The following is a 25,423-nucleotide window of genomic DNA, read 5'->3' as shown; positions in this document are numbered from 1 at the left end:
ATACATGAACTAAGAGTACCTGATGGATGAATGCAAAATGCTTCCTCAAAAATAAAAAACACCACTTACAAATATAAAAATTCTAATATAAATCCAACTTACTTTAAGGATTTAAAAACTGTTTCAATTTTAGCCACATCACCCAAAAATATTGCTAATTCTAGGTACGAGGTCTGCTCACATTTTTAATTACGCACCACGTGTTCTTGGATTGTTAATATTTTGTTTAGTTTTCATGTTATTGTTATTTGAGTAAACATGTGTGTCAGTAGCAATTTTTGTAATGTGTAATTTTCAGGATGAACAATACAACATAAAATTTTGCATGAAACTGGGGAAAACTTTCACAGAAACGTTTCAACTTTTGAAACAGGCTTATAAAGATGATGGTACGAATGGTTTTCAAAATTTAAAAGTGATCATCATTCAATTGAATATGATCCTCTACAAGGAAGGCCTTTGACTTCAACTGATGACACCCATGTTCAGAAAATCAATGATCTGGTGTACGCAAATCGCCAATTAACTGTCAGAGAACTTGTAGAAGAGGTTAGAATCTCAACTGGATCATTCCATGATATTTTGACTGAAAAATTGAATATGCTTCACATTACAGCAAAGTTTGTTCCTCATTTGGTGACCAAACACCAGAAAGAAGATCAAGAGGACATTTGTCAGCAACTTCTTGAACAAGCTGATGGCAATGAAATATTTACGCAAAGCATCATAACAGGAGAAGAAAGCTGGGTTTATGGCTACGACATTGGGACAAAAGTTCACACATCACAACAGATTGGCAAAGAATCTCTATCCCCCAAGAAAGTACATCAGTCTTGATCCAATGTCTCTGTTTTGATGCTCTGTTTTTTTTTTCAATTTTAATGGAATTGTGCATTTTGAATTCTTGCCTGAAGGTGAAACAGCAAACTGTGCATAAAAAAAAAAGACCAGAGTTGTGGCGAGACAACTCATGCTTCCTTTACCTTGACAATGCACTCACACACTCAGCTTTGTCAACTTATCAGTCTTGTGCCAAAATCCCTCTTGTCAAAATCTTGTGCCAAAGATGATCAAGACTTGATCAAGATGAAAGACTGTCAAGTCTTGTGCCAAAATCTTGTGCCAGTCAGATGACTGTCCTCCCTCAGCCTCCCTACTCACCAGACCTGGCTTTTTGAGATTTTTTCTTATTTCCGAAATTAAAATCAGCAATGAAAGGATGCCATTTTGAGACTATTGATGACATTAAAGCAAATTTGTCACGGACCTTGAAGGCCATTTCAAGTGATGTTATCCAGGACCATTTATCCAACACAATGGAAAAACCGGGAAAAGTGTATGAATAGGGAAGGGGAGTATAAAGGGTACAAGGACCAATAATAATCTGTAAATTAATAATAAAGAATAAAAAAATAAAGTTCGGTTATTTTCTTAACAGACCTTGTATTAGTATGTAATTCAGATACTATGTAACAAATACACAACCTACAAGAATGTGATACAAAGTTGTGTGGTAGTTACTCAAAGTATATATTGGAGTATCATCAGAGAACATGAGGTATCTGAGGCACTAATAACAGACCACTTTTCAAAAAAAAGAAAGAAAATTTATGAAAACCATTTAAACTTTTTGTAAAAATAATATATCCCAAAGTGGTAAAATATTTTAACCATGTCTTTGCTGAAGAGAACAAAACATTTATAATCCCTTCATTTTAACATTTAGGTAAAGTAAAATTATTTGAAAAAAAGATGAAAAATCATCAATGAACATACAGAGACATCTCCCAATCATATAGAAAAGATGTTATAATTACAAAAGCCTTAGATACAAATAAAAGAAATCTGATGAAAAAGTATTTTTAAGAACATACATTTTAGTGACTGGGATATGAATGACACACTAGCAAATTTTACTCAAAACTTATTACAAAATATAATAACATAAAACTGAAGAGGCAAATAACACTTACCATTAACACGAGAAAGAACATGATTACGTCCACTAGTTTTCTCAGCATCTGTCATTCTAGACTGATTAGCATGTTCCTTATTCTTTTCAAGAGGATATTTTTGAAGACAAAAACCTGTAAAAAATATAATATCAGCACACAGCAACAACATAAAAGAAAGTCTAATATTATTATATGCTTATACGGCATGCAGAATTTTCAATTGATTTGAAATGATTCTCAGTAGTGTTACAACTTTTGATTTTTGTTAATTACAACCATAAAATAAAATTATTGTGCCAGTCAATAAGTTGCAACAAATGAATGATCTAATAAATATAACATATACAAAGTAATAATGAAAATAAGCCCATAACAATAATTTTTGAACCGTTTAAACAAATCAGCAATGAAACTGTATCGAGAATCAATTTTTTTTTGTTTTAATATGGGTTGAGTAACTACAACGAGGTTTTTATAATTTTTTTATTTCAGATAATATGAAAGCCAATCTATCCCCAAGAAGGATTCTTATGTATCAAAATACTAAAAACTAAATAATTTATGTATATTTAAATCAACAGGGAAAGAATGACATGATAAATCTTACCACTTTGGGTAAGAAGTTCTAGACATTTTCTTTAACTACCTATTTAGAAATTCCAGCTATTTTCAGCATATTTAAAACACTTTTATTCACTAATTAACAAACATAATATTTACATCAATTTAAACACTACAGGGTCCTATGAAATCAGAACTTGCCTACCTATACAGCATTTAAATCAATAAGTTTGTTAGAAATATCATCTGATATGAAAATTAAAAAAGTTGAAACACTTAAAGTATAAGATTATTTTATAATTTACGAGGGCTATTCAGAAGTAACTTCTGATTCGTTATTAAAATAACACCAATCAAACAAAAGATGATTTATTACATACATTTTATACTTACACCTCTTAGCTACTTTCATAATTGCTGTCCAAATTAAGGTACTTGTCATATTGGTAAACAAGTTTTTGAATACCCTCATCATAAAACTCTGCTGCCACTGAATTGACTCTGGTAGTAACACTGTTTTTCAACTGCTTACAATACCAAGGACTTTAATTTCCAAATAGCCCTGAACTGAAATAACACTGAAACTTACTGCGAGATGTTGAAGAAATTGAGAAGGACATACAAAACATTTGACAAAGCTTGCTGTGTTCAGGCATTTTTTTTCTTCATAACAACGCTTGTCCACATACTCCACTACACATTCAATACCAAATCGACAGTTTCAAATGGGAATTGTTTATCCATCCTCCATACAACCCATCCCTGATTTGGCTCTTAGTGGTTACCACCTTTTCCCCAAAATGAAGAAATATTTAGCGACACAGCGTTTTGAAAATGATAAATAGTTGAAAACTGTGTTAGTAATGGCTTAATTCACAGGCAGCAGAGTTTTATGATGATGGTATAAAAATTTTGTTTATAGATATCACAAGTGCCTTAATTTTGACCACAATTATGTAAAAGAAAGTAGCTGAAAGACATACCTGTAAGATGTATAATAAATTGCTTTTTTATTAATTTATTTTTTTAATAACAAATCGAAAGTTACTTTCTGAAAGCCCTCATATTTAAACATTTAAATATTATTTAAATCAAAAAAATATGTATAAAAATAATTAGTACACTTTATAAGAGTTTTTAAACATTGGTATTTTTCTTGTGACTTTAATGATATCCTTCCTCAACTAATAAGTAAAATTGTAATGTTTTTTGTTAGACTATCAAACCAGTAAGTTATGTACAACAGTGCAGAATTTGTACATACAAATAAATAAATATTACTCAATAAATTGAGTAATACAACAGCTGTAATACTCAAATCACTTAAGAACAAATAATATTCAACAAAAAAATAATACTTAACAGACTATTTCAACCTGGGCTAATAAAATAAAAATAAGTTAACTAAAATTTACACAGAAAGTGAAATATTTTTTGTTGCGTTATAAGATGTGCAATATAGAAGGTATATTTCTGATACAGGAAAACAAACTGCAATTTAGATTTAAGGATAAACTTTATTAGCCATTTGACATTTCATAAGACAACTAAGTGAAAAAAATTCCATGAGAATTGTCACGTTTGATTTGACATCACAAAAAACAAACAGATTTTAATAAATATCTAAAACTACCATTTTGAAATTCAAGAAATAACCTATATCAATAAAACAAATTTTAAATATAAATGTGAGTAAAAGTGAACTATTAAACTTAAAAGTAAAAACTGAAACACAAAAGCATATTTCAGAATCTTCCCAGAATCTGAACTAACATGTGACCAAACTAAGATTTGAATGGTATAAAATAATTCAATAAGATAAATAATAGTCACATTGTTATCCATATTAGATAACAATGTAGCTGTTATGATCAGTAACAAAAGTGCATTCTCACCTGTTTAGCTGAGAAAACAAATAGAATTTTCAATACTGGTCACTGAACAATTTAAGATAATTTCATCAACATCTCCTTCACTCTGAGCATGTTACTGTGAGGTACAAGATGACAATTTCAGCATCAATTGATTCATATTTATTTGAAGAAAATGTATTATTAATATGTGTAGACTGTTAATTCTGAGAATTACATTGTCAAGTTGCACGTCTTTTTAAAACTTCACATACATTCATGTTAACACCAGATGAATTTGTTCTAAACAGAGTGGCTACATATGTCAAAAGGCTTCAAAACAAGTTCTGGGAGAAATTTTTCCCACCATCTTATTTCTCAGTAAGGGAAATATGACATAGTCAACTTGTTTAAGTGATCATTTACCGTGATTATTTACTGTGGGAGTTGCATCAAAGAGATGTTTTACATAAACAAACTGCATACTGTACAGAAACTGAAGGATGCAATTCTTCAGTACACTCAACTGTTTCCAAAAGTTGTCTATATGCTATATAGAACTTCACTTAAAGACAGAAAGAGTGCATTCATAAAAACATTTGGATGATGTAATTTTTAAAAGTTAAAACCTTTTGAATTCATATTTTCTATTCAGTCTTAAAATGGCATTTACTATCACAAGTAAAAAAAATTATTGAACTGAAACATTATTACCATTTCAAAAACAAATTTCAGTGCTGGAATATGTAGTTCCTTTTAAGATTTAACACAACAAAGGTGGTTCTAATTTTTTTTTTTAAGGCAAGATGACCTAAATGCAGTAGTCACCTGAGAATATGGAAAAGGAAGATGTAAGTAAATGTAAGTAAGAAGATGTAAGAAAATCTAAGTTTGACTTAATTCTAGACACACAGATTATTTAAAGCAAATCTGTTAGTATGAAGATGAACAAGAAAGTTGATTTCAAAGGAAGCCCTACAAAATGGTTAAAACATTGGGACAAAATATAATTATAAGCACAAATTAAAAAAAAAATTATATTAACACAATAACTGTGTTGTGTTATATGTCTTGCTTATATAAAAATACTTAGCTACAAGATGCTGGTTTAAGAGAAAAGCATTCCATATGGCTTTTAAACAAATATGTGAAGTTCAGCGGTAAACTGAACTCGACAGAAGCCACCCATAATGCTTTCTTGATAAAGATCTCCCTCTGAAAACCATTCTTTAGATCTTGTTAAGTCTACTGAAAAAAGGCAATCTCTAACTTGACAATATATTTCCTCGACATTTAACAAAATAGTAGTGTAATAGGTATATACTGAATGTATGGAAAATATATTTTGAGAAGGTATATTTGTCTATAGTAATTAGTGAACCTTAGTGCTGAACCAGGAGGCAACATATTATTATAAAAGTGATGTTATCTATACCTGCCGATGTATTTTGACAGTATTTAAGAGCATACTATAATTTTTCAATTAAAAAGGAAAATTCATTGGGTTATTTGCAGTGTGATTTACTAAATAATCTTTTACAGTAACTTTAACTTTGAAATTCTGGCATGTTTAAAAACATTTAAGAAAAGATTCTTTTACTTTTTAACTGAAACCATAAACAATTTTTTAAACTAAGAAATCTATTACCAATTAATACCCATTTATTTTTTAACTTCCAATCATTCTTCTGAACAATTTAAGAAAGAGACAGGTAACACAAGAATCACAATGGCAAATATTTCTCCTGAATTTAAATAAAAATTTATACAATTTAAAGAGGATATAAAATTCTTGGCTGATAAAACAAATTTAAGCTGTCTAATCTATAATCATCAGAAATAAACAAAATTAAATTAATCAAAACATACCTACTGCTTGGTACAAAAACTATACTGACACCTACACCAATCCAACACTATAACTCAAACATACAGAAACTGATAAATATTTAGTGAACAATATAATAAACCAGAAAATTAAATGAAAAACACTTCATTAGGAAAACTGCATGGAAAAAATATCTTATACCAAATTGCTATCAGAGGTTTTAAAAAAAGCCAACTAGTATGCAAGATACAGCCTTTGAAGGAAAACGTATTTACTAATAAAAATGTAATAAACAATTATAGATGAACTGCAGCGAATGATAAAATTACACACATTAACAACTTTAAATAATTTTTCTTCATTCTATAAGACATTAAAAATTATAATAACCGTCATACTTAACTCTAGGTGTTGAAGATGAACTATAAGTAGGAAGTAAAAGTGAATGTACCTAGTAAAGCAAGAGTTAATAAACTTGGAAGCCCAGAATCTAAAAGGTGTCTAGTAGCTGGTGGAGATTGGCAAACCATTGCAACTGTCATGATTTGTCCCTCAGATAATGCTAGCTGCTGCAAATCTTGCAGAACTAATCCATTATACCATTCTGTATCCATTTCACGTTCAAGATCACACTCTTGTTTCTTTGAATCATCAGTCTGACTACTCGATTCATGGTCCTTCCTGCAAAATAGATAAAGAATAAAAAGAAAACAGCAAATTACAAAATTACCTTCTACGTGTGTCAAGCAATTATCCTCACTGCAAACATGTAATTAATTGTTACAATAAAGTAAGAATTTTAACAATAATTTTTTAATTCAATTAAATTTTAGTATAATTATCAAGAAACAACTTACTCTACTCTAGATTCAACATACAGTGTGAAAGATTTCTAGACTAAGAATACAAAACAAATCAAAAATAACATTTTTATTAATAATTGAAGGTAATAAATAATTTATTACCTTTACTACCTGATTAAAATATCCAGACACATTCTTACTGTCAAAAAAAATGCTGCACTAAAAGTATAAATTAACCTTAGACATTTCAATAATTTACCATAATGTAAGTTGAAGGAGAATAACATAAAAGAATGCAAAACAAACTTTTTAAGTACAGAAAGAAAACTCAGTAAGGGATTTTTTAACATATTAAACAGTTGTACGTACCAAATATTTTTCATAATAACTGCAAATAATTCTGTTTTGTCAGTACTATTATCAGCAAGTAGAACTTAAAATACTGCCATTACAAGCTACACTAACTCCAATGAACTTTGACCTTCATGTTTAGACTTTCTATACAACTATGAATTTAAAGCAAATATAATGAACAGTTCATCTTCAGTTAATTGTTACAAATCATAGTTCAATGATAAAATGCTATACAACAATACAAATGCAGTATAGCAATGTATACAGTAAAACAGTCATTATTAAGCTTACTAATCTTTATTATAAGATTTTTGTTTTTTACTAAAGTCGATTCTATCCTTTGTAGCGAATTATTTTATTTTTCTAATAAAAACATTTATTAACTATTTAACTACACTAATTCACAGTAACCATAAATTAATTTACTAATTAAAGAATATATAAATCTATAGAATAATTTTCATGGATACTGCAAGCACACAGCACATATTTATTACCTATCATCTGATATTGATGCTTGTGGGCTTGAAGTACAAATAGGAACAAGGATAGACATCCGTTGTAATAGAGTTGGAAAGAAAACTGGTTCAATAAAACAAATAGAACATAATACAGAGTCTATTGCACTCTTAAGGCAACTGCGTGAACTCAATTCTAATGTCCATTCGTATACAATACTGAAAAAAAAAAAAAATAGACATTCAATAAGTATTAAATACAACATTTATATACCTGTAAAAAAACACAAATTACATTTACTGTACACTGAATAATTTTTTTTAAATCATGATAAAAACTACTTCATATTAGCATTACTAACTAATATCAGAAGAACCACTTCAAAAAAGTCTTGCTAACTAATATCAGGAAAAAATTTCTGAGACTTTAAAGAATACCTTTACAATACACAAGTCTCTTCTCTTATATGTTTTATTGTTGAACATTCATCACTTTGTAAGAATGGAATTTAACATCTATGTGTAAAATTCTCCTGATAGTTCAATTTGACATGTCCAAAGCAAAAGCTTATTTATTGGCTGAATGTTCGGGAGATTGCAAAAACATTTTCTTATGTCCATGGTGGTCTTTGTTTTAATGCTGAACTTGTAGCCCAAAAATTTCCAATCACCAACACTAGTATGGTTCTTTCTGGCCAGGAAAGCATCATATGTATTAAGACTTATTTGAAAATTCTGTAGTTATCATGAATTAACTTTACATACATATACACAATACACAGCGATCTAAACCATGATGGTAACTAAAGCAACAAGGCACATACTACAGACCTTATACAGTTTTTTTTTACTAAATGTGTTATTAATAATTAACAAAAATCTTCTTAATAATAATTTTTTACATGTAATGTATGTTGGTAATGTAGTAGTAACTACTTGAAATTTTATTTTATAACTGATGAATTCAGAAAATTTTTATATCTTTTTTAGGAACACTTTCTTAACAAAAAATTTTTTTGATCACTTTCAGAATTAAATCACTTTGACATAATGTTCTAAATCAGGAACATGTTGTATTTTAAAATGTAATTTTCTATGTAGAGATTTTTTGAGTTGGAAAGAATAACATTCTTTGAGATGTTGGCAGTCATATTCAGTTGCACGACAGTTGTGACAGCTGCATGTAGCCTTTTATTAATTCAAATTTTTTTTTATGGGGGTAGAGAATAAAAAGACAACAGAAAAATAAATATCAAAACAATAGTTAATATTATTAACTTTATACCAAAATCTACAGAAAAGGAATGATGAAGGTGTACCAATATAAAGAAAGACTACTGCAAAATTGGTAATAGTATTCAAGTTTGTATTTATTTTATAATCACATCTACTTTTTAAGTCTATTAGTACCTGAATAAATCTGGTGTTATCAATGATGCCAAATCACAATTAATTTTTGATTCGTGACAAGTCCATAATATTGAAGCGACACAATGTACATAAGCAGCACATGGTCGTAACTGTAACAAAAAAACAATATAACATTTTACTTTGTAAAAACTTAGAAAAAAAACAAAAAAAAAAAATAATTTACTGTACAAGAAACCTTTCACAAAGTGTTATGTATAACACAAAAATACACAAGAAAAGCTCAGGGTAAAAAGAATCTCATTAAATATTAAAAAAAAGTAAAACTGTAAAGTTACTTACATAATGACTTTAGAAAATATTTTTATAATTATTTCTATATCTTCCGCCAATTTTGTTTTTCAAAAATTACTTTTAATGTATTAAACTGTACTGATCTGAATAATTACAGACAGCAGGTGTAGTTGTGGATATTATTTAGTTTACACCCGAGAACAAGAATATTCAAAGATCAAAGGTTCTTAGTTACAAGGTGTGACAATTTATTTTCTGAAATGCAGTTGTAAAAAATTGATGTACTGTACTACCATTAGTGTTTTTAACATACTCCCCTTTATCATTTATCATATTATGCTGGAAATCAGGTTTATAAAAACATCAATTTTTTTTTATATGCATTATAATGATTGCACAATCATTTATATGTACCAAATATCAAACTTCATTTTCCTCCATCATTTTTGTTTTCGGGTGCTTACTTCTTGGGTTGTAAATTTTCATCTTCCCCAATATCTCTTAATATCTTATGTCATTCAAACATTTTTTCAGAGCATCACCCCCATATCCCAACCTCAGTAACTCCATTTCATTCACTACCAGTTTTAACATCATATTTAATTTAATGTTCAACATCATACCCTAAATTTTGATTAATCATTTTTACTTAAAAGTTTATATAGAGATCTTTACTCTTTTCACAATAGGTAACTAAAAAATGCCTGTAATGTCTGGAAGTATGCAAGTGCATTAGTTACGATGTATACTAACATGATTCCAACCAAATCATCTAACAAGTGACATTATATGGCTGTTTGGGGAATAAAATTGTCATACCTTATATAGTTCAATCCATATATTGGCACATATTCAACATCAGTGGATAAATATTAAAACTGATGTTACACAAGACTAACACTCCTCCACTACATTACTCTTTGACCACAACACAATCTAACAGTTATCCACTTTTATTACAGTTTTCGTTGAGAATATACATAAAGATAATAGAGAATGAACAAATTAATATGAAGTTTTTCCATACATTTAAAAAATCAAAAATAAAGTAAGATCCACATTCTATTATCTATCAAATCATTTTTATTCAAGAATAGAAACAATCTTTTTCAAATAAAAAAGTATCTTCAATTATTTAAGCTATTAAGCAATTTTATAATATTTAAATACATAAAAAAGCCAAGAATTACCAATCTCAAGGCATTTTGATACAGCCAATCGATAATTGCTGATAATCTTTCTTTGGTATCTGCATCTTCAGTAGTTCCTAAATTATAAAGAAGATCTACCACAGAGTTCATTGCACCAGTAAGACTACCTAAAAAAAGAAATAAAATACAAATTCTACAGTGATTCAATAGTGAAATTAACATGTTACATTAATTTACAATAATGTAACAAAGGTATTGCAGTGTAAGAAACATATCCTTTCATAAAATTTCCATACAATCAAAATCTTTATGTATTTTACAAGAATTTTAATGATTAGTTCCAAAATAAATAATAAATAATTCGTGCTGGCCTCCATCGCGCAAGTAGTAGCGTCTCGACCGTTCATCTGGAGGTCCTGGGTTCGAGTCCCGGTCAGGCACGGTATTTTTCATAAGCTATATTTCCATATCTCAAACACAAGTTTCAAGCTTATGTGGCGATAGCATCAAGCAAAAAAAAAATTTTAAAAAAATATTATGTACTTAATCATTTAAAAATGAAAAAGGATAGTTTTTAAAAAATATTTATCATTCTCCTTATTACATTTATTTCAGTGCTTACAGTTTTATGTGCATATCTCTCTCTCTCTCTCTCTCTCTCTCTTTGTATGTGTGTGTGTATATATGTGTGTGTGTGTGTGTGTGTGTGTGTGTGTGTGTGTGTGTTTACACACACATAAAAAAAGTTTTTTTAATCACAGTTTATGAATACATGTACTTAAATGACACTCACTTTTTATAATAAATTCAGAGGCTTAAGGTTACTATATTGACACCTTTTTTCTATACACAAAATTAATACATAGGATTGATATATTTAATCAAGATTAATACATTACATGCATATATTTGTCTCAGATCCTGAATAACTCATTCAAATAACACCATTTTTTGTCAACGTTACTTAAAACAACAAAATTTTACATATGGTATATGGTTCTTCCTATGTACAACTTAAATAGTGCGTATAATTTTATTAATGAAACATGAAAGCATTTACTTTTTGTATTGTAACTTTTCCCCCTTTAGAAGAAATCTCTTATGGTAAATAAGTTGGACGCAACAAGTAATAAAATCAGAAAGAAATGCTAAGTATTAAAGAAGAAAATAACCTAATATGCCCAAGTTGGACGCAACAAGTAATAAAATCAGAAAGAAATGCTAAGTATTAAAGAAGAAAATAACCTAATATGCCCATATAAACAAAACAAATCACGACAAAGAATTATGGAGAGAAGCAAATAAAAAGTAGTATTCTACAAAGAGAAAAGTAAAGATCAAATTTAAATACAAAATATTGCATACAGATGATATCTATTTAATTAGAAATGAATTCAAATTGGATGTAATTAAATTATTAAAAATGGTGATTTGCTTTTGAGTATCATAATAGAAAATAAACAGTGGACAACGAACCACGTATATTTCAAATGAAGTATTCAATTTATGTAAACTGATAAGAAGATAACAATGGTAGTTCCTTAGGCAGAGAATCCATAGAAAATTTATTTCCCATCTGACATACCATATTTTTGTGCCCTTTTATGTCACTGAATGCTTTCTAAAAATAAAAAGAATCCTAGTTTAAAATGAGATAAATATATAAACATTAATATTACCTCCATTATTCAACAGAATACTAATAATCTGCAATCCAAGTGATGAATGATGAAGACCAAGAGTCAAAAGAACAGTTTCTAAACAACTAGTAACAGGTGAAGATGCGACTAATAACAGACTGCATAATGACTGTAATAAAGTTTGACCCATATCAGCCGCTGCTACTAACATTGACGCTTTTAATCCTGGCTCTGTAGGCATAGTAATACAATGATGAAGCAATCTTAGCCAACCCAGACTGCTTTGTGTATTGCGACCCGATTTTCTATAATAAAAAAAAATAAATAAAAATAATAAAAAATTAAGTTATGATTTTTTAAATTTTTTTATATTTTACATATTTCTCCCAATGTAAAACATCAGTAAACTGGAAACCACCCACTGACATAATATAAACCACTGAATAGCACTACACACACATGACTAGAAGCCAAAAATTATATCTACTGTTATTCTGGAGGTGTAGTTTAGAGGCAATCAGAAAAAGATTTTTTTTTTATATCAAAGTAAAGGTATATCTCTATCATATTTGTTATTCAGTCAGTCACAATTAAAAATAACAGTGAACACATGTTATTTACAACAACAAATAAAAAATAAACTTTTTTTTTTGTCTTAGTCATTTGACTGGTTTGATGCAGCTCTCCAAGATTCCCTATCTAGTGCTAGTCGTTTCATTTCAGTATACCCTCTACATCCTACATCCCTAACAATTTTAATAAACTTAAAAAAGTTAATAATTTATTTATTTTTTTAAAAATAAACATCTTTTATATATTATTTCAACTGAACAATTTTACAATTTGATTATGCTTGACAAAATTTTTTACTAATAAAAAATTGACATTGTGCCACCTCAAGCAGGATTATTTTTTTTAAATTCCATAGCTCCCTAACAACTGTCACATTCAATCACTTCACAATCTGTAAATCTGTTACTTCAATGTTGCAACTTCTTAACAAATAAAATCTTGAATCCACAAATACTAATGTACCTCATTTAACCAAATGCTTTAATAAATAAACTATTATTTTATTCTGATCATACATACACACATAACACATTATACACATCAAGAATGGATTGGTATGGTACACAATGGATAAACAAGGGAACTGGCTAACATTTGTGCGACTAATCACAAGTAAAACTTTACCACCAGAAAACCTTGATCAGAAAAGTATTATAAAATGTACAATTACAAAATAAAAGTAATCCGTATTAGAAATAAAACACAAATATGTGAATATAAATAATTCACATATTTAATATGTGAATGAATATAAACTAAACAAATAAGTTCAGTTGGAAAAATGTTGATGTAAATGTAATAATACTAAAGAAAATGTTGCAAATTTTCTGAGGTTGTAAAAAGCAAGAAAGAAGTCAATACTATAATTATATAGTACACTTAAAATGTTATAAGAACATATGTAAAGTCTAATTCCTAATATCATGATGTTTAAAAGTGATACTGAAATATGTATAGTGTTGTAATACAAAAGATAAACTTGAAAAATTCTCCCATTGCTGAACTGTGGAACTTTAGGATTATTAAGTAATTATATAAATAATTATTTCGTTAAATCAACTTTTTATTAACTAATTTTTACATATATATTACTGTTTAAAATATTTATTACATTAGTTTTAATCATAATAAACAGTATGTAGGAAAGTTAAAAAATAAATAATAACAAATACAAATAACTGAAGAGACAAATTTCTGTAAATGAAAAAAATTATTTTGTGTTGTAAATGTTTGATGATGCACTTGGTTGGTGATAGGGGTTTATAGAACCCCTAACGCTTACTAAATTTTACAAAAATAAAAATCTTACCTCGCATCAGGGAGATCAGTTTCACCAAATGTAGTGGTACCAAGAAGTCTAATTTGAGAAAGACCAATTGTTGCGGAATCACGAGGTTTGTATAACCGTAACAACACACTTGTTACAACTTCAGGTTGTGGTAAAGTTAGACGAACAAATGTAAGACCACTTGTATTAAATGGAGGTCCAACAGGAACTAATCCACCTCTTCCATCTCTACCTATTTCTAAGCTCACTCCGCTCGGACATGCTGAAATTAAAATTATGAACTATTAAAACTAAACTTCAAGTTAATGAAGAGTCATTTCTTTTTTGGAAAAAAAGAAATATTAGTAGTATCTTAAAAATTAAATCCTTCAGTAAAGTTGTTCAAATACTTAACACCTTTCTCAAAAACCTTAAGGTTTTACAATGGCACATTTGTTATTGTAAATCTCATATTTCAGTTTCTATTTAACCATTTTATTTAAAAATTATTCTACAACCAAACTCTAAACTTTATCATATTTTGTTTTATCAAAATTCTAGATGAACAGATGCTCTGGTTAAGAACATGTTAAATTTGCAATCTTCTCATTTATGCCTGAGGTTTTATACGTTCTCAAATTAAAATATAATTTCATTACAGAAATATTTTTTCAAGTAATCAATATTTTTACTTTTACTGACTTCTTATCAATCACCATTAATTCAGTTTGAATTTTATTTATTAATATTGCCTGCATATGTAGAATAATAGTTGCTGGCAACTACATTAATTAAATACAGGACTTGTCTTTAGATAAACTGTCAAACTAAAGTATGTTTAATTATATACATCTTGGTTTCAGTAACAGTAACCATCAATGTTTATCATTGAGCCCACTTCTATTCTGATAATGATGAATAAGCTAACACGAAGGATCAGAAGAGCAATTACAGTCAGCAGTATTTGTTTAGTAAATAATATTTATTAATTAAAATAACAAAGAAATAGAAAAATTAAGAAGCATTAAAACAGCTAGCTTGAATAGTAGAAAAGAGAAGAATGGAGGGAAAGTATGAGAAAATAAAGAGGAAAAAGAGAATCTACGAGTGAGGATGACAAAAAAAAAGTAGAGATAATTAGAAGGAGTGAATTTTTTGACTGCTGTACTATACCAAAATTTCTGCATTTTTCTAAGAGTGAATAATCAGAACAATCATTATCATCCAAAACCCATGACAAAATTTAGTGCAGATGAATAGTTACAATACATTAAATATGCTACGTTGTAACCCAAAGCTATCTTGTTTTATAATTAATAAAGAACTGAGAGTTTTTATGAAAATGCAATAAAAATATTTATGTTCTTATTGGTTATCTGCTCGCCATGTACTTATCGGTTAAGTTAGGTTTACAAAGCACAAAAACAATGCCAGGTAAATTTTGGCACAACAGTGGATTTTGATGGTACATGTCAAGAAACCGAGTAATGCTTTTTTGTTTGCCTTCCCGATCATTCATTTTCAACATTGATGAAAGAAATTAAATAACATATGCTGGAAAGATCAACATTGTACATGTATTCATGAAGGGCATAATATAACAAACGAAATCGACAAAATGGGATTCAAGCACTTACAAGTGAATCACCATTTTAACTTCATCGAACCAACTACACGTGCCCACACACAAACTGAATTGAATGATTGTGGAGCTTTGTAAAATCATGGAGCAAGAAGCACAGAGGCATGCACCGGCATTATCTGGAGTGATACTTAGTAGAGTTCGTGTGGAGGCAAGAAGTTCGCGAAAAAGATGAGTTTGACATTATAATTGAGGACACTTGGCCGCCCACAAAAAACATGTGAGGTAAGTTGCAATGGATTACAGTAGTAGACTATAGGCGCAGTTTGATTAAAACATTGGTTTAAAAAACTATTGCATGTGGTGGGCAGATAACCAACAGTTATCAATATTTACAACTGAGCATTGAAGGAAATGAGTGTGACAGGTGAACTAAACCATAAAACAAAGCAAGCTTACCAGATGTTAGGACGGTGGAACCGAGCTAAAAACGTTATATAAATGTGAATGAAAAGGTAAAGAAATCTCATTAATAATGAAAAAAATTTTAAATAATGCTATAACTTACTAGATAATGATGTGAGATGTGGTTGTATATGTACAGCACGTAACAACACAGCACAGGGTAGTGTAATAGTCAATTCAACCCAACTTTCTTCTGGATAAAAGTGGTACGACCATGCTGGTGTTCTAGCTCGACGATGAGGAGGAGCTGACTGTATTAACACATCTGCTGGTGGAGCAGTAGGATTACTTGAACATATTACACCTGAAACCAAAAAAAAAAATCTTCATCTTAAGGGTCTTATGCAGCCAAATAGGAAATATCAACTTAAAAGTACATGCAGAATTACAGAAAAATGAAGGTTTAAATTTCCTACCAAATAAAAATTAAATTAACTCACATGCTGTATTAGCATTTTCTCATTAAATGTAATCCAAAGTAATCTCACATTTTAATTTCCAGTTTTATCATCAATTTTTATTTATAACAGTCAAAATAATAACAGATAAATCACAAATAAAAATAAAATATACGTTGATGTGAACAAAACTGATCAGTGTTCATGTCATCAACAATAATACACCTGATATATGATATTCAACAAGAATACAAAGTAATATATTTCCTTGTAGAATTATTCAATTTAAATAATTTGACTCCTTTATTTTTCCTTCCAACAGTCATCCGTAATGTTATACATAATTTACAGTTTCTTAAATTTTAATAAATCTGTCTTGAAAATGGGTAATGTTTGATTCAAGCTGCTCTAAAGTAAACCTAAAATGCTTAATTGTTCTGTTTGATTAGGATAAACAATAGAATTATCTGGAGGTTATTACACCTAATTATTATAATTTAGTTGTAATTTTCATATCAACAGTTGATTATTTATATTTTGTATTTTAGGTCTACCTCAACCCCTACTAATATCACTACTAAAAGGCCAAGCTTTACTAGATTGACATATTCACAATAAGCTTATTGAGCAGCCACTAGACAGTAAATAAAAACGTCTCCAGATCAGTCATCAAACTTTTACCTGCACATCATACAAAAATAAAAGGCATAGGGCAAGTCCTGAGATCGTCATCATGGGCCCAGTAGTATCTAGACTACATGAACACAACTCAAAATGAGGAAAGATATTATATATTCAAAAATGGAAATTATGGTAAAACATTTATTGACAGAGGAACCACAACAGAAACCAACCTCATCCAAAGGATAATTTCAAGTCCATTCAGAGGGTGAAAACCCAACCTGTCAAAATTCCATAAGAGAATACATGGTATTTTTATCCAGAAACAACAGTACTTGTCAATGATCCTGCATAAATCATCTAAAATACATAGCGCAAAAAAATGTCCTTTCCCTCCTGAAATTAAAGAACCATTCAACACAAATATAGGTTTCTTAAAGGAGCTATCTTTCCATCCCTAAGAGTTGTGTAGTGTGGGAAAACAGCCAACTGAACTACATAAACTATTATTCAATTATATCTGTGATGGCAGGTAACAGGCTATTTAAGATTTAGGTTTACCAGAATTATTTATTAACGATATTTAGTTAATTTCAATTATCATGTTTAAACTGGATTCATGTAGGTAGATAACAATAGTATCTACCTGTATTTTGAATTCATCAATTCAATCAATAAAATTATAAAAAGGGTTTTCTTTACATAAATATAATTTTTTTTTCTTGATAATATCACCAAAAAAGCTTGACACTTGTGTGTAGAATATGGAAAAGTAGCGTATAAAAAATGCTGTGCCTAACCAGGACTCAAACCCAGGACCTCCGGATGAAAGGCCGAGATGCTACCACTCGCTCCACGAAGGCTGGCATTACATCTACATATTAGGTACCAAATGAGAAACAATCAAAATGTCCAGTCTTAATTAGTAGATCGTATTAATTACTGATCATAGGACCTAACAACAAATAGGTATTATCAAACTGGCACAGACTACATTGAAAATTTGTAAAATAAGTTGTTAGAAATTGTTAAATATATACAGTGTTTCATTTTAATTGTGATTTTCTCATAAACAACACACGATACAAAAAAATTGCCTAAACAAAAGTTACTCAGAATGGAGGGAGACACTTCATTGTGATTTCATGATAATTTCGAAGTTAACACAATTTTTTCAAATGGTATGGCCTATTTTTGATTCCAGCAATGAAAGGTGCACAAAACTTTACATTGGAATTTGTGGTCACACATATTACCTTGGAACTTTTTTGAAGGTCATATAACTAACCATCAGAGATAAGATTTCTTTTGGGGGGGGGGGCGAAAAATGGAAAAAAGAGTGTTAATACAGGACAGTACCAGATAGCAATATGTGCAAAAAGAATCCAGCACCCTTATAATACTATCTCTAACGGTTAACCCGCATGACCTTCAAAAATTTCTAAGGTAATATGTGTAACCACATATTCCAATACAAAATTTTCTGCTCTTTTCATTGGTGGGGTCAAAAATAGGTCATTCCATTTGAATAAACTGTGTTAACCTTCTTGAAATAAGGTCAGTCAAGTTCAAGGTGACCATGCGATGTCCACCTCCAATAAAAGTTAAGTTTTGTTTAGATTATTTTTTGGATTGTGCACAGTTATTTTAATCGCCCCAGGCGATTAAAATAACATACTGTGTATATATATATATATCTGTGTCTGTGTCTGTGTGTCTGTGTCTGTGTGTCTGTGTGTCTGTGTGTCTGTGTGTGTGTGTGTGTCTGTGTGTGTGTGTGTCTGTGTGTGTGTGTGTGTGTCTGTGTGTGTGTGTGTCTGTGTGTGTGTCTGTGTGTGTGTCTGTGTGTGTGTGTGTGTGTGTCTGTGTGTGTGTGTGTGTGTGTGGCTGTGTGTGTGTCTGTGTGTGTGTGTCTGTGTGTGTGTCTGTGTGTGTGTGTCTGTGTGTGTGTGTCTGTGTGTGTGTCTGTGTGTGTCTCTGTGTGTGTCTCTGTGTGTGTCTCTGTGTGTGTGTCTGTGTGTGTCTCTGTGTGTGTCTCTGTGTGTGTCTGTGTGTGTCTGTGTGTGTCTGTGTGTGTGTGTGTGTGTGTCTGTGTGTGTGTGTGTGTGTGTGTGTGTGTGTGTAATAAAAAATTCTTATTTTTTAACATAGTTGAAATTTTTTTTAATTAATAGTTTACTAACTTGATATCTAGCTGCCAGATTAAAAATAAAGTTAGATTACAGTTATCATTATAACTGGCAAAATTGATTACTCTTTTTAACTATAAAACATACTTAATATACCAAATTTATTAAATAAATTGACATCGTCAACAAAATATCTAGATAATGGAGCCTCTTATAATAACTAATTCTTTACACAAATTTATGAGCCACTAAAATCACATGAAGGTGATTACTGTTTACATTATCCTAAGTTACAACATATGAGTAAAATTTAACTTGCCCAGTAATTTACCACTTAAGACAAAAATGAAGCACACAACTTTTTAATCATTGTAATTTTTATTTTTTTTAGAGGAGGAGCCTGCTTGAGAAAATGACATATCTAGATAGTGCCAACGGTTAGATTGCATCAATATTTAACTCAGAAAATAAGCTATATTTTATTCATTGATAAAGAATGCCATTTTTTGGTTATTTATTTTTTGTATCAACTAATTTTTAAACAAATTAAGAACATGCTAACTTGACATCAAGTTAACAAAAATCCTTGCCAATTTATAGAGCAATCCTGACAACTAGATATGTCACTAATACACTTTTATTTTTCTAACATAAGCAAATTTCTCAATGGAATCTTCACATTACAACAATTGCAACAGTGATATCACAGTCAACTGTTAAGTGCAATTTTGTTACAAATATATATATATATATATTAAAATATATCAATTTCTTGATGCATTCCTATTTAACCCACAAATGGATAAAACAGAAAAAATTATTTTAAATTTCATTAATTATTAAGTAAACCAACCAACATATGTTTTATTTCTAAATGCAACTTACCAAGAGGAGCAAAGTTGATGAGAGTATCATGTACTTCAAGATTTGTTGTACTACTGCTACTGCTGCTGCCTCCACTATTACTATTGTTATTGTTGTTATTATTATTACTATTACTGTTATTATTATTACTATTACTGTTATTGCTATTCTTTTTATGTTGTGATACATGTGTGAGAGGCGCACAGTTTGGTATTTGACTGAGGTGTTGCATAACAACAGACACAGTGCTAGGTTGTGAACTTATAAGATGGCCAGATGACTCAACTAGATTTGAACATATAACTCTAACACCTCCCATATCATCAAGCACCCTTAATGCATCCTCTGACTGTAATACTTGTAACACAAGCCACTGTAGAGGCTCTGATAAGCCATCTGGAAAAGACCAATGTAATAATTAAAAACAATTTAAAAATCATCAATGAATATGAAATTACCAATTATGCATAAGTAGATAAAAATCTATTCACAAAAACTAACACAGAATTCGAGAGAAAAAAAAGATACAGGAAGAAAATTTCTTAACTTAAATATGTCATATTACTGTAGTAATTAAAATATATTAATTCTGTGTTCTAGCAATTCTGAATCTGGGAAAGTTATTGGACCAAACCACAATTTTTTTCTTCTGGCAAATCAAAGTACTAATAGAACAGATTTTAATTAATAAATTGTAATAAATACAAAAACAAAAATTAAGTTTCTAGCCATTATAAGTTGTGTAATAACAAATGTTAAATGATAAGAAAATGTATGTAATTCTGAAATAATACCGAAAAAAAATAAGAAATTACTACCAACCATTAAACAATTCTAATGAAGAAGTTTCTTAGCTACAAATTAAAGAGTTTAATCAAAACCGAGCATAATATAAAAATCAAACTTCCCTTATAATATAGGTACAGTTAAATAAATAAAATTTTAGACTTAAATGAATGGCTTTATTGGAGCAATATATTTTCATTTTTAAAACTGTCTAAAAATAAAATTTTAAACACAGCATAGCAATATACATTTACAAAATGAGATTTTCCCTTCTCTACAATCCTGAATAGAAAGAATGTCCAAATGTTATGTTTAAAGGATCTGGTAGACACGGCTATTTCTGAAAGAAAAATGTTAAAAAGTGGGAAGACTTTTTTTTTTACAAAAGGTAACAACCAAGTGGCAAGATTTTGCAGCTTTAACACTTTTTTAAGTATTTCAATTTTTTGAAGTAAATACCAGATTTAAAGAAAGGTAACCAGAAGTAACTTACAATACATTAATTTGGCACTAACTTACACAATTTTAAGAAATGAAAAGAATTACTTTTTAGTAAATTTTTATTACAGTCCATTTTATTATTTTAAATTTGGTTGAACAAGAAACCTTCTCAAAAAATCAGATAACAGTTATTTTATATTATACGAAATATTGTTGCTTATGGCAAAGGACATAATAATGCCTTAAAAAATGGTAGTGAAGCCATCAAAAAAAAAAAAAATACTTACTTGACTTATTAATTGGTAAATAATATAATTAAATATGTATCTTTACTTTTCTGTGACCTTGTTTAATAAGTATTTAACTACAGACATAAATTATCATTTTATCAACTACCATCCTTTTTGACTCCTTTTAAAACCCCACTATTGCCTAATATATCATTTTCTCAATTTACTCTAAAAATACCCTTCTTAACAAAAAAATAATATGCCTGTTTATAAACTTGAGATCTTTCTAATTTTTCATTAATTTGGTTTGCAACATATTACTTGTGATAAAAATTGGCCAAGTTATAATAAAAAAAATTCTCCAAATAGCGTATTTTTTTTACATATATTTCATTTATATCTGAGCGTAACAAAACAAAACAAAAAATATTAATTTTATGTAACTGGATCAGAATATTATTATTTATTTGTAGATTTTAAGAACATATGGTATTCATGTTTTCAAGAACACAGAAGACTGTTTACATATTTTTGCCATAAAATCTATATCTGAATTAAATTAACACATCTGTATTATAATTACAACAATAATAGCATACACACAGTTATAATAATTAAGTAACTATATAAAGACAATAATATTTATACTCACCCAATTTTTATTGAAATATAATAAATTATCACAATCAAAACCAGATTAAAGTTATTATACTAAATTATATTAGTTTTAGTTAACAGATACACATTACTAAGTAATAATAACAATAATATTATAATACATAATAAATAAATAATATTAATATTTGAATAATTGGGAATAGAAAATTTATATTATAATAAGCATAAATGATACTATACTGTAATGTAACATCACAATATCAATTGTATATTAATATAATTAATTATAAATTTTATATTCAAAATAAACATTACTAGATGAATTAAAACATTTACATTTCTTTCTGTAAAAATTCTATACATAAATAATAAAAGAGTCAAAGTGTAAATATTAATATCAGTACCTTCCACTCCATTTCAAATGAGGGACATTTTTAGACAAAAATTCTGCATCGATTTTAATAAATTATATAAATATATAAATTATATATAATATTTATACTAATACCAATTTAAAAATTAAAAAATATGAATATTTCACAAAAAGGCAATTTTATTTTACTAAAATTATTAAATAATTTATCATTACAAAAATTATAAAAAAATTGTTTTTTTTTGGGGGGGGGCTGCATTCTAACGTATTAAAATCTGGAATACTTTTTTAAGATATTTAAAAAAATATTGGTCTCTTAACTTGGCCAATCTTTTTCATGGGATAGGGACCAAATTACAACTAATTTAGAAGGCTTATTGTTAAAGCAAGAAATTTTACGTAAGGGAACTTCAAAAAAGAGAACAAAAATAGAATAATACCCAGATTTTCAGAGGTGAAAAATAATGATAATTTCAATATATTAGTTCATTTTTGTTCAGTTACAATCTGAGAAGTAATGAATTAAGGGAAGAATTTTATAAGCTTTTATAGTAGTTATCTTTTCCATTTTTAATGATGTTTGTAAAGAATACATTTTGACAATCTTTCTTGTAACTACCAGCTCCAATGCTGTCCATCCAATATTCCTAAAAGAATAAATGAAATCAAACCTACATCATAAAATAACGATGGAAAAGGGAAAGAGTAATTAAGGTGTTAAAATAAACAGCTTAATTACTCTGTTCCTTTTTTTCAACTTCCCCTGGTCTACCTCTTGCATTTATTTAATAGAAATATCTACTTATCTAAATAATATTTATTTATTGTCAATTGAAAATTACATATACAGTTTTATTCAACATATTTAACCTTGACACAGGTACCAAAAGAAACCTTGGGCACTACCCATGAGTTCATATTGTTATAATAGGATGATTAGTAAAAGAACTAATTTAACATAATAAGTAATTACAAATACAATATAACTAAATAAAAATACATGATTTTTGTAGCATGACACGTAACATAAGAATTTCAATTGAAAAATTAAGTTAAAAAAAAATACATAGAACCAGAATGTAAAACTATTTAAATTTAAACTGAAATCAAATAAAATAAAATAATTCACAATCTAAAAAAATGGGGAAAAAAATAATTTCATTATGGAGAAATAAATAAAAAAATTACATTCTAAGATAATGTATGAGACAAGAAATATTCATAAGGTAAGACAACTGAATTTATATTGTCTTAGCATTCACTTAAACATTCAGTTTTATATACATAGATTTTTTAAAGTTAAATAGTATATTAATTTATTTTGTAGTAAGTTAAATAAAACATTTATTATGATCATATTATTTTGCACTTTCTATTCCTTTAAATTTTGTGAAATCTATTATTAACAAATTCAGCTTGTAACGAAAATTCAGTTATTTTTTTATAAAATAATATTAAAAAAATTCAGGAATTTTTTTTATGCAATTTAATTTTTTTTTATTAGCATACACCTGTATATTTTTCAGAAACATACACATGAACTCTAGTACACTAAGCACTAGTTGGCCAGAAGAAGAGTTAACTGTTGTGACAACCTGTTGCATCAGCTATGACAGTAGATTTCTATTTATTGACATCGTCAAATATCTATTACCCTAACTTTGTACCATGAAACGTGTAAATATTTAATAAGAGTAACAAATATACTTAATGCCTGTGGTAATGACAAGGCAATTTTTGTACAGAAGTAGAAAATATAAAAATATTAATCATGTTAACATGATAAAAAATAAAAATAAGGTAAGGAGATTATATACAGGAATCTTTTTTTTATTGATAAAACGATTGAAACGATGCATCTTAAAAGCAGGAGCTCAATTGATTTTAATTTATTTTATAACAGTACAAATAAATACCAAAGAATAATGGTAATTCTTTAATACAAACTTTCTTAGTCGAGTAAATAACTAAGTTATGAAATTCATCCTAATTGCTGTATAGTCATATTATAAATATTTCAAAGATTTATTCAAGTTCATCGTTTAAGAAAATCGATTTCGATGATAATTATTATTAAATAACAGCAGAACGACATTGTATTTGGTACGTCGATCTCGACGAAAACTAAAAAGTCTATAATCAAACAAAAGAAATAAATATTATTAAATGATCGGATCACAACAGAAATTCCTTTTGTGAAAAATATAATTTCGTTTTACAGTACGAATCATTCATTAAGAAGTGTCGCTCCTAAACGTGCACTTTGGGATAGACAAAACAATTCAAGTTCGTGCATTTGAGGTTAGAATTTTTAAGGCGTTCACAATACAAACATGTAACATTTCAGCTAAAGTACAATTATTTTCAGTAATATCAGTTTAACATATAGATTAGTCAATAACAATAAACAGAACACGGAAAATCAACGTATTCCTTTTATAGGTTTTTATTCAGTTCCAACAAATTTTCCTATCTTAACTACGCAGCTGACGAGTCAAAGTAACCACTATCTTTATTAAAATTTGATTTTAATTAATTTTACTATTGGTCACAAAAAGTTACAAAAACCATAGTAAATACCTTCTAACACATGTTTTAGGAACGCTTTACATTCAGAATGATATAAATTGGCGAAATCGTACGAATTGATAAAACACGCATCAACACATCCGTCCGCCATATTGCGACGTACGTAGTGGTTTATTCAAAATTCTAAGAAACGAATGCATATGGAAAACACGATTGGAACAAGTTTAATCTTATAACATTCGTTTTCAAAACATTATTACAGTCTTCACTGCATATATCTTGACA

General features: G+C 28.6%; 1 protein-coding gene across 3 annotated transcripts in view; it reads right to left on the bottom strand.

Annotated features, from left to right (window-relative positions):
* Bruce (BIR repeat containing ubiquitin-conjugating enzyme) overlaps positions 1-25,423 on the bottom strand; it is a 265,772-nt gene that overhangs the window by 51,947 nt on the left and 188,402 nt on the right. For all 3 annotated transcript variants that reach the window (XM_075366104.1, XM_075366105.1, XM_075366106.1), the window contains 9 exons: positions 20,183-20,557; positions 16,253-16,453; positions 14,145-14,385; positions 12,302-12,567; positions 10,662-10,789; positions 9,220-9,329; positions 7,849-8,028; positions 6,646-6,875; positions 1,974-2,087 (listed from right to left, as the gene is read on the bottom strand). In XM_075366104.1, the coding sequence (XP_075222219.1) occupies positions 1,974-2,087; positions 6,646-6,875; positions 7,849-8,028; positions 9,220-9,329; positions 10,662-10,789; positions 12,302-12,567; positions 14,145-14,385; positions 16,253-16,453; positions 20,183-20,557 (1,845 nt within the window). The remainder of the gene's footprint in view (positions 1-1,973; positions 2,088-6,645; positions 6,876-7,848; positions 8,029-9,219; positions 9,330-10,661; positions 10,790-12,301; positions 12,568-14,144; positions 14,386-16,252; positions 16,454-20,182; positions 20,558-25,423) is intronic.

This window comes from Lycorma delicatula, chromosome 5, assembly GCF_047948215.1.
Source record: "Lycorma delicatula isolate Av1 chromosome 5, ASM4794821v1, whole genome shotgun sequence".
Lineage (NCBI taxonomy): Eukaryota > Metazoa > Arthropoda > Insecta > Hemiptera > Fulgoridae > Lycorma > Lycorma delicatula.
The sequence above is the reverse complement of the archived record's forward strand: the minus strand, read 5'-3'. Positions and strand labels throughout refer to the sequence as shown.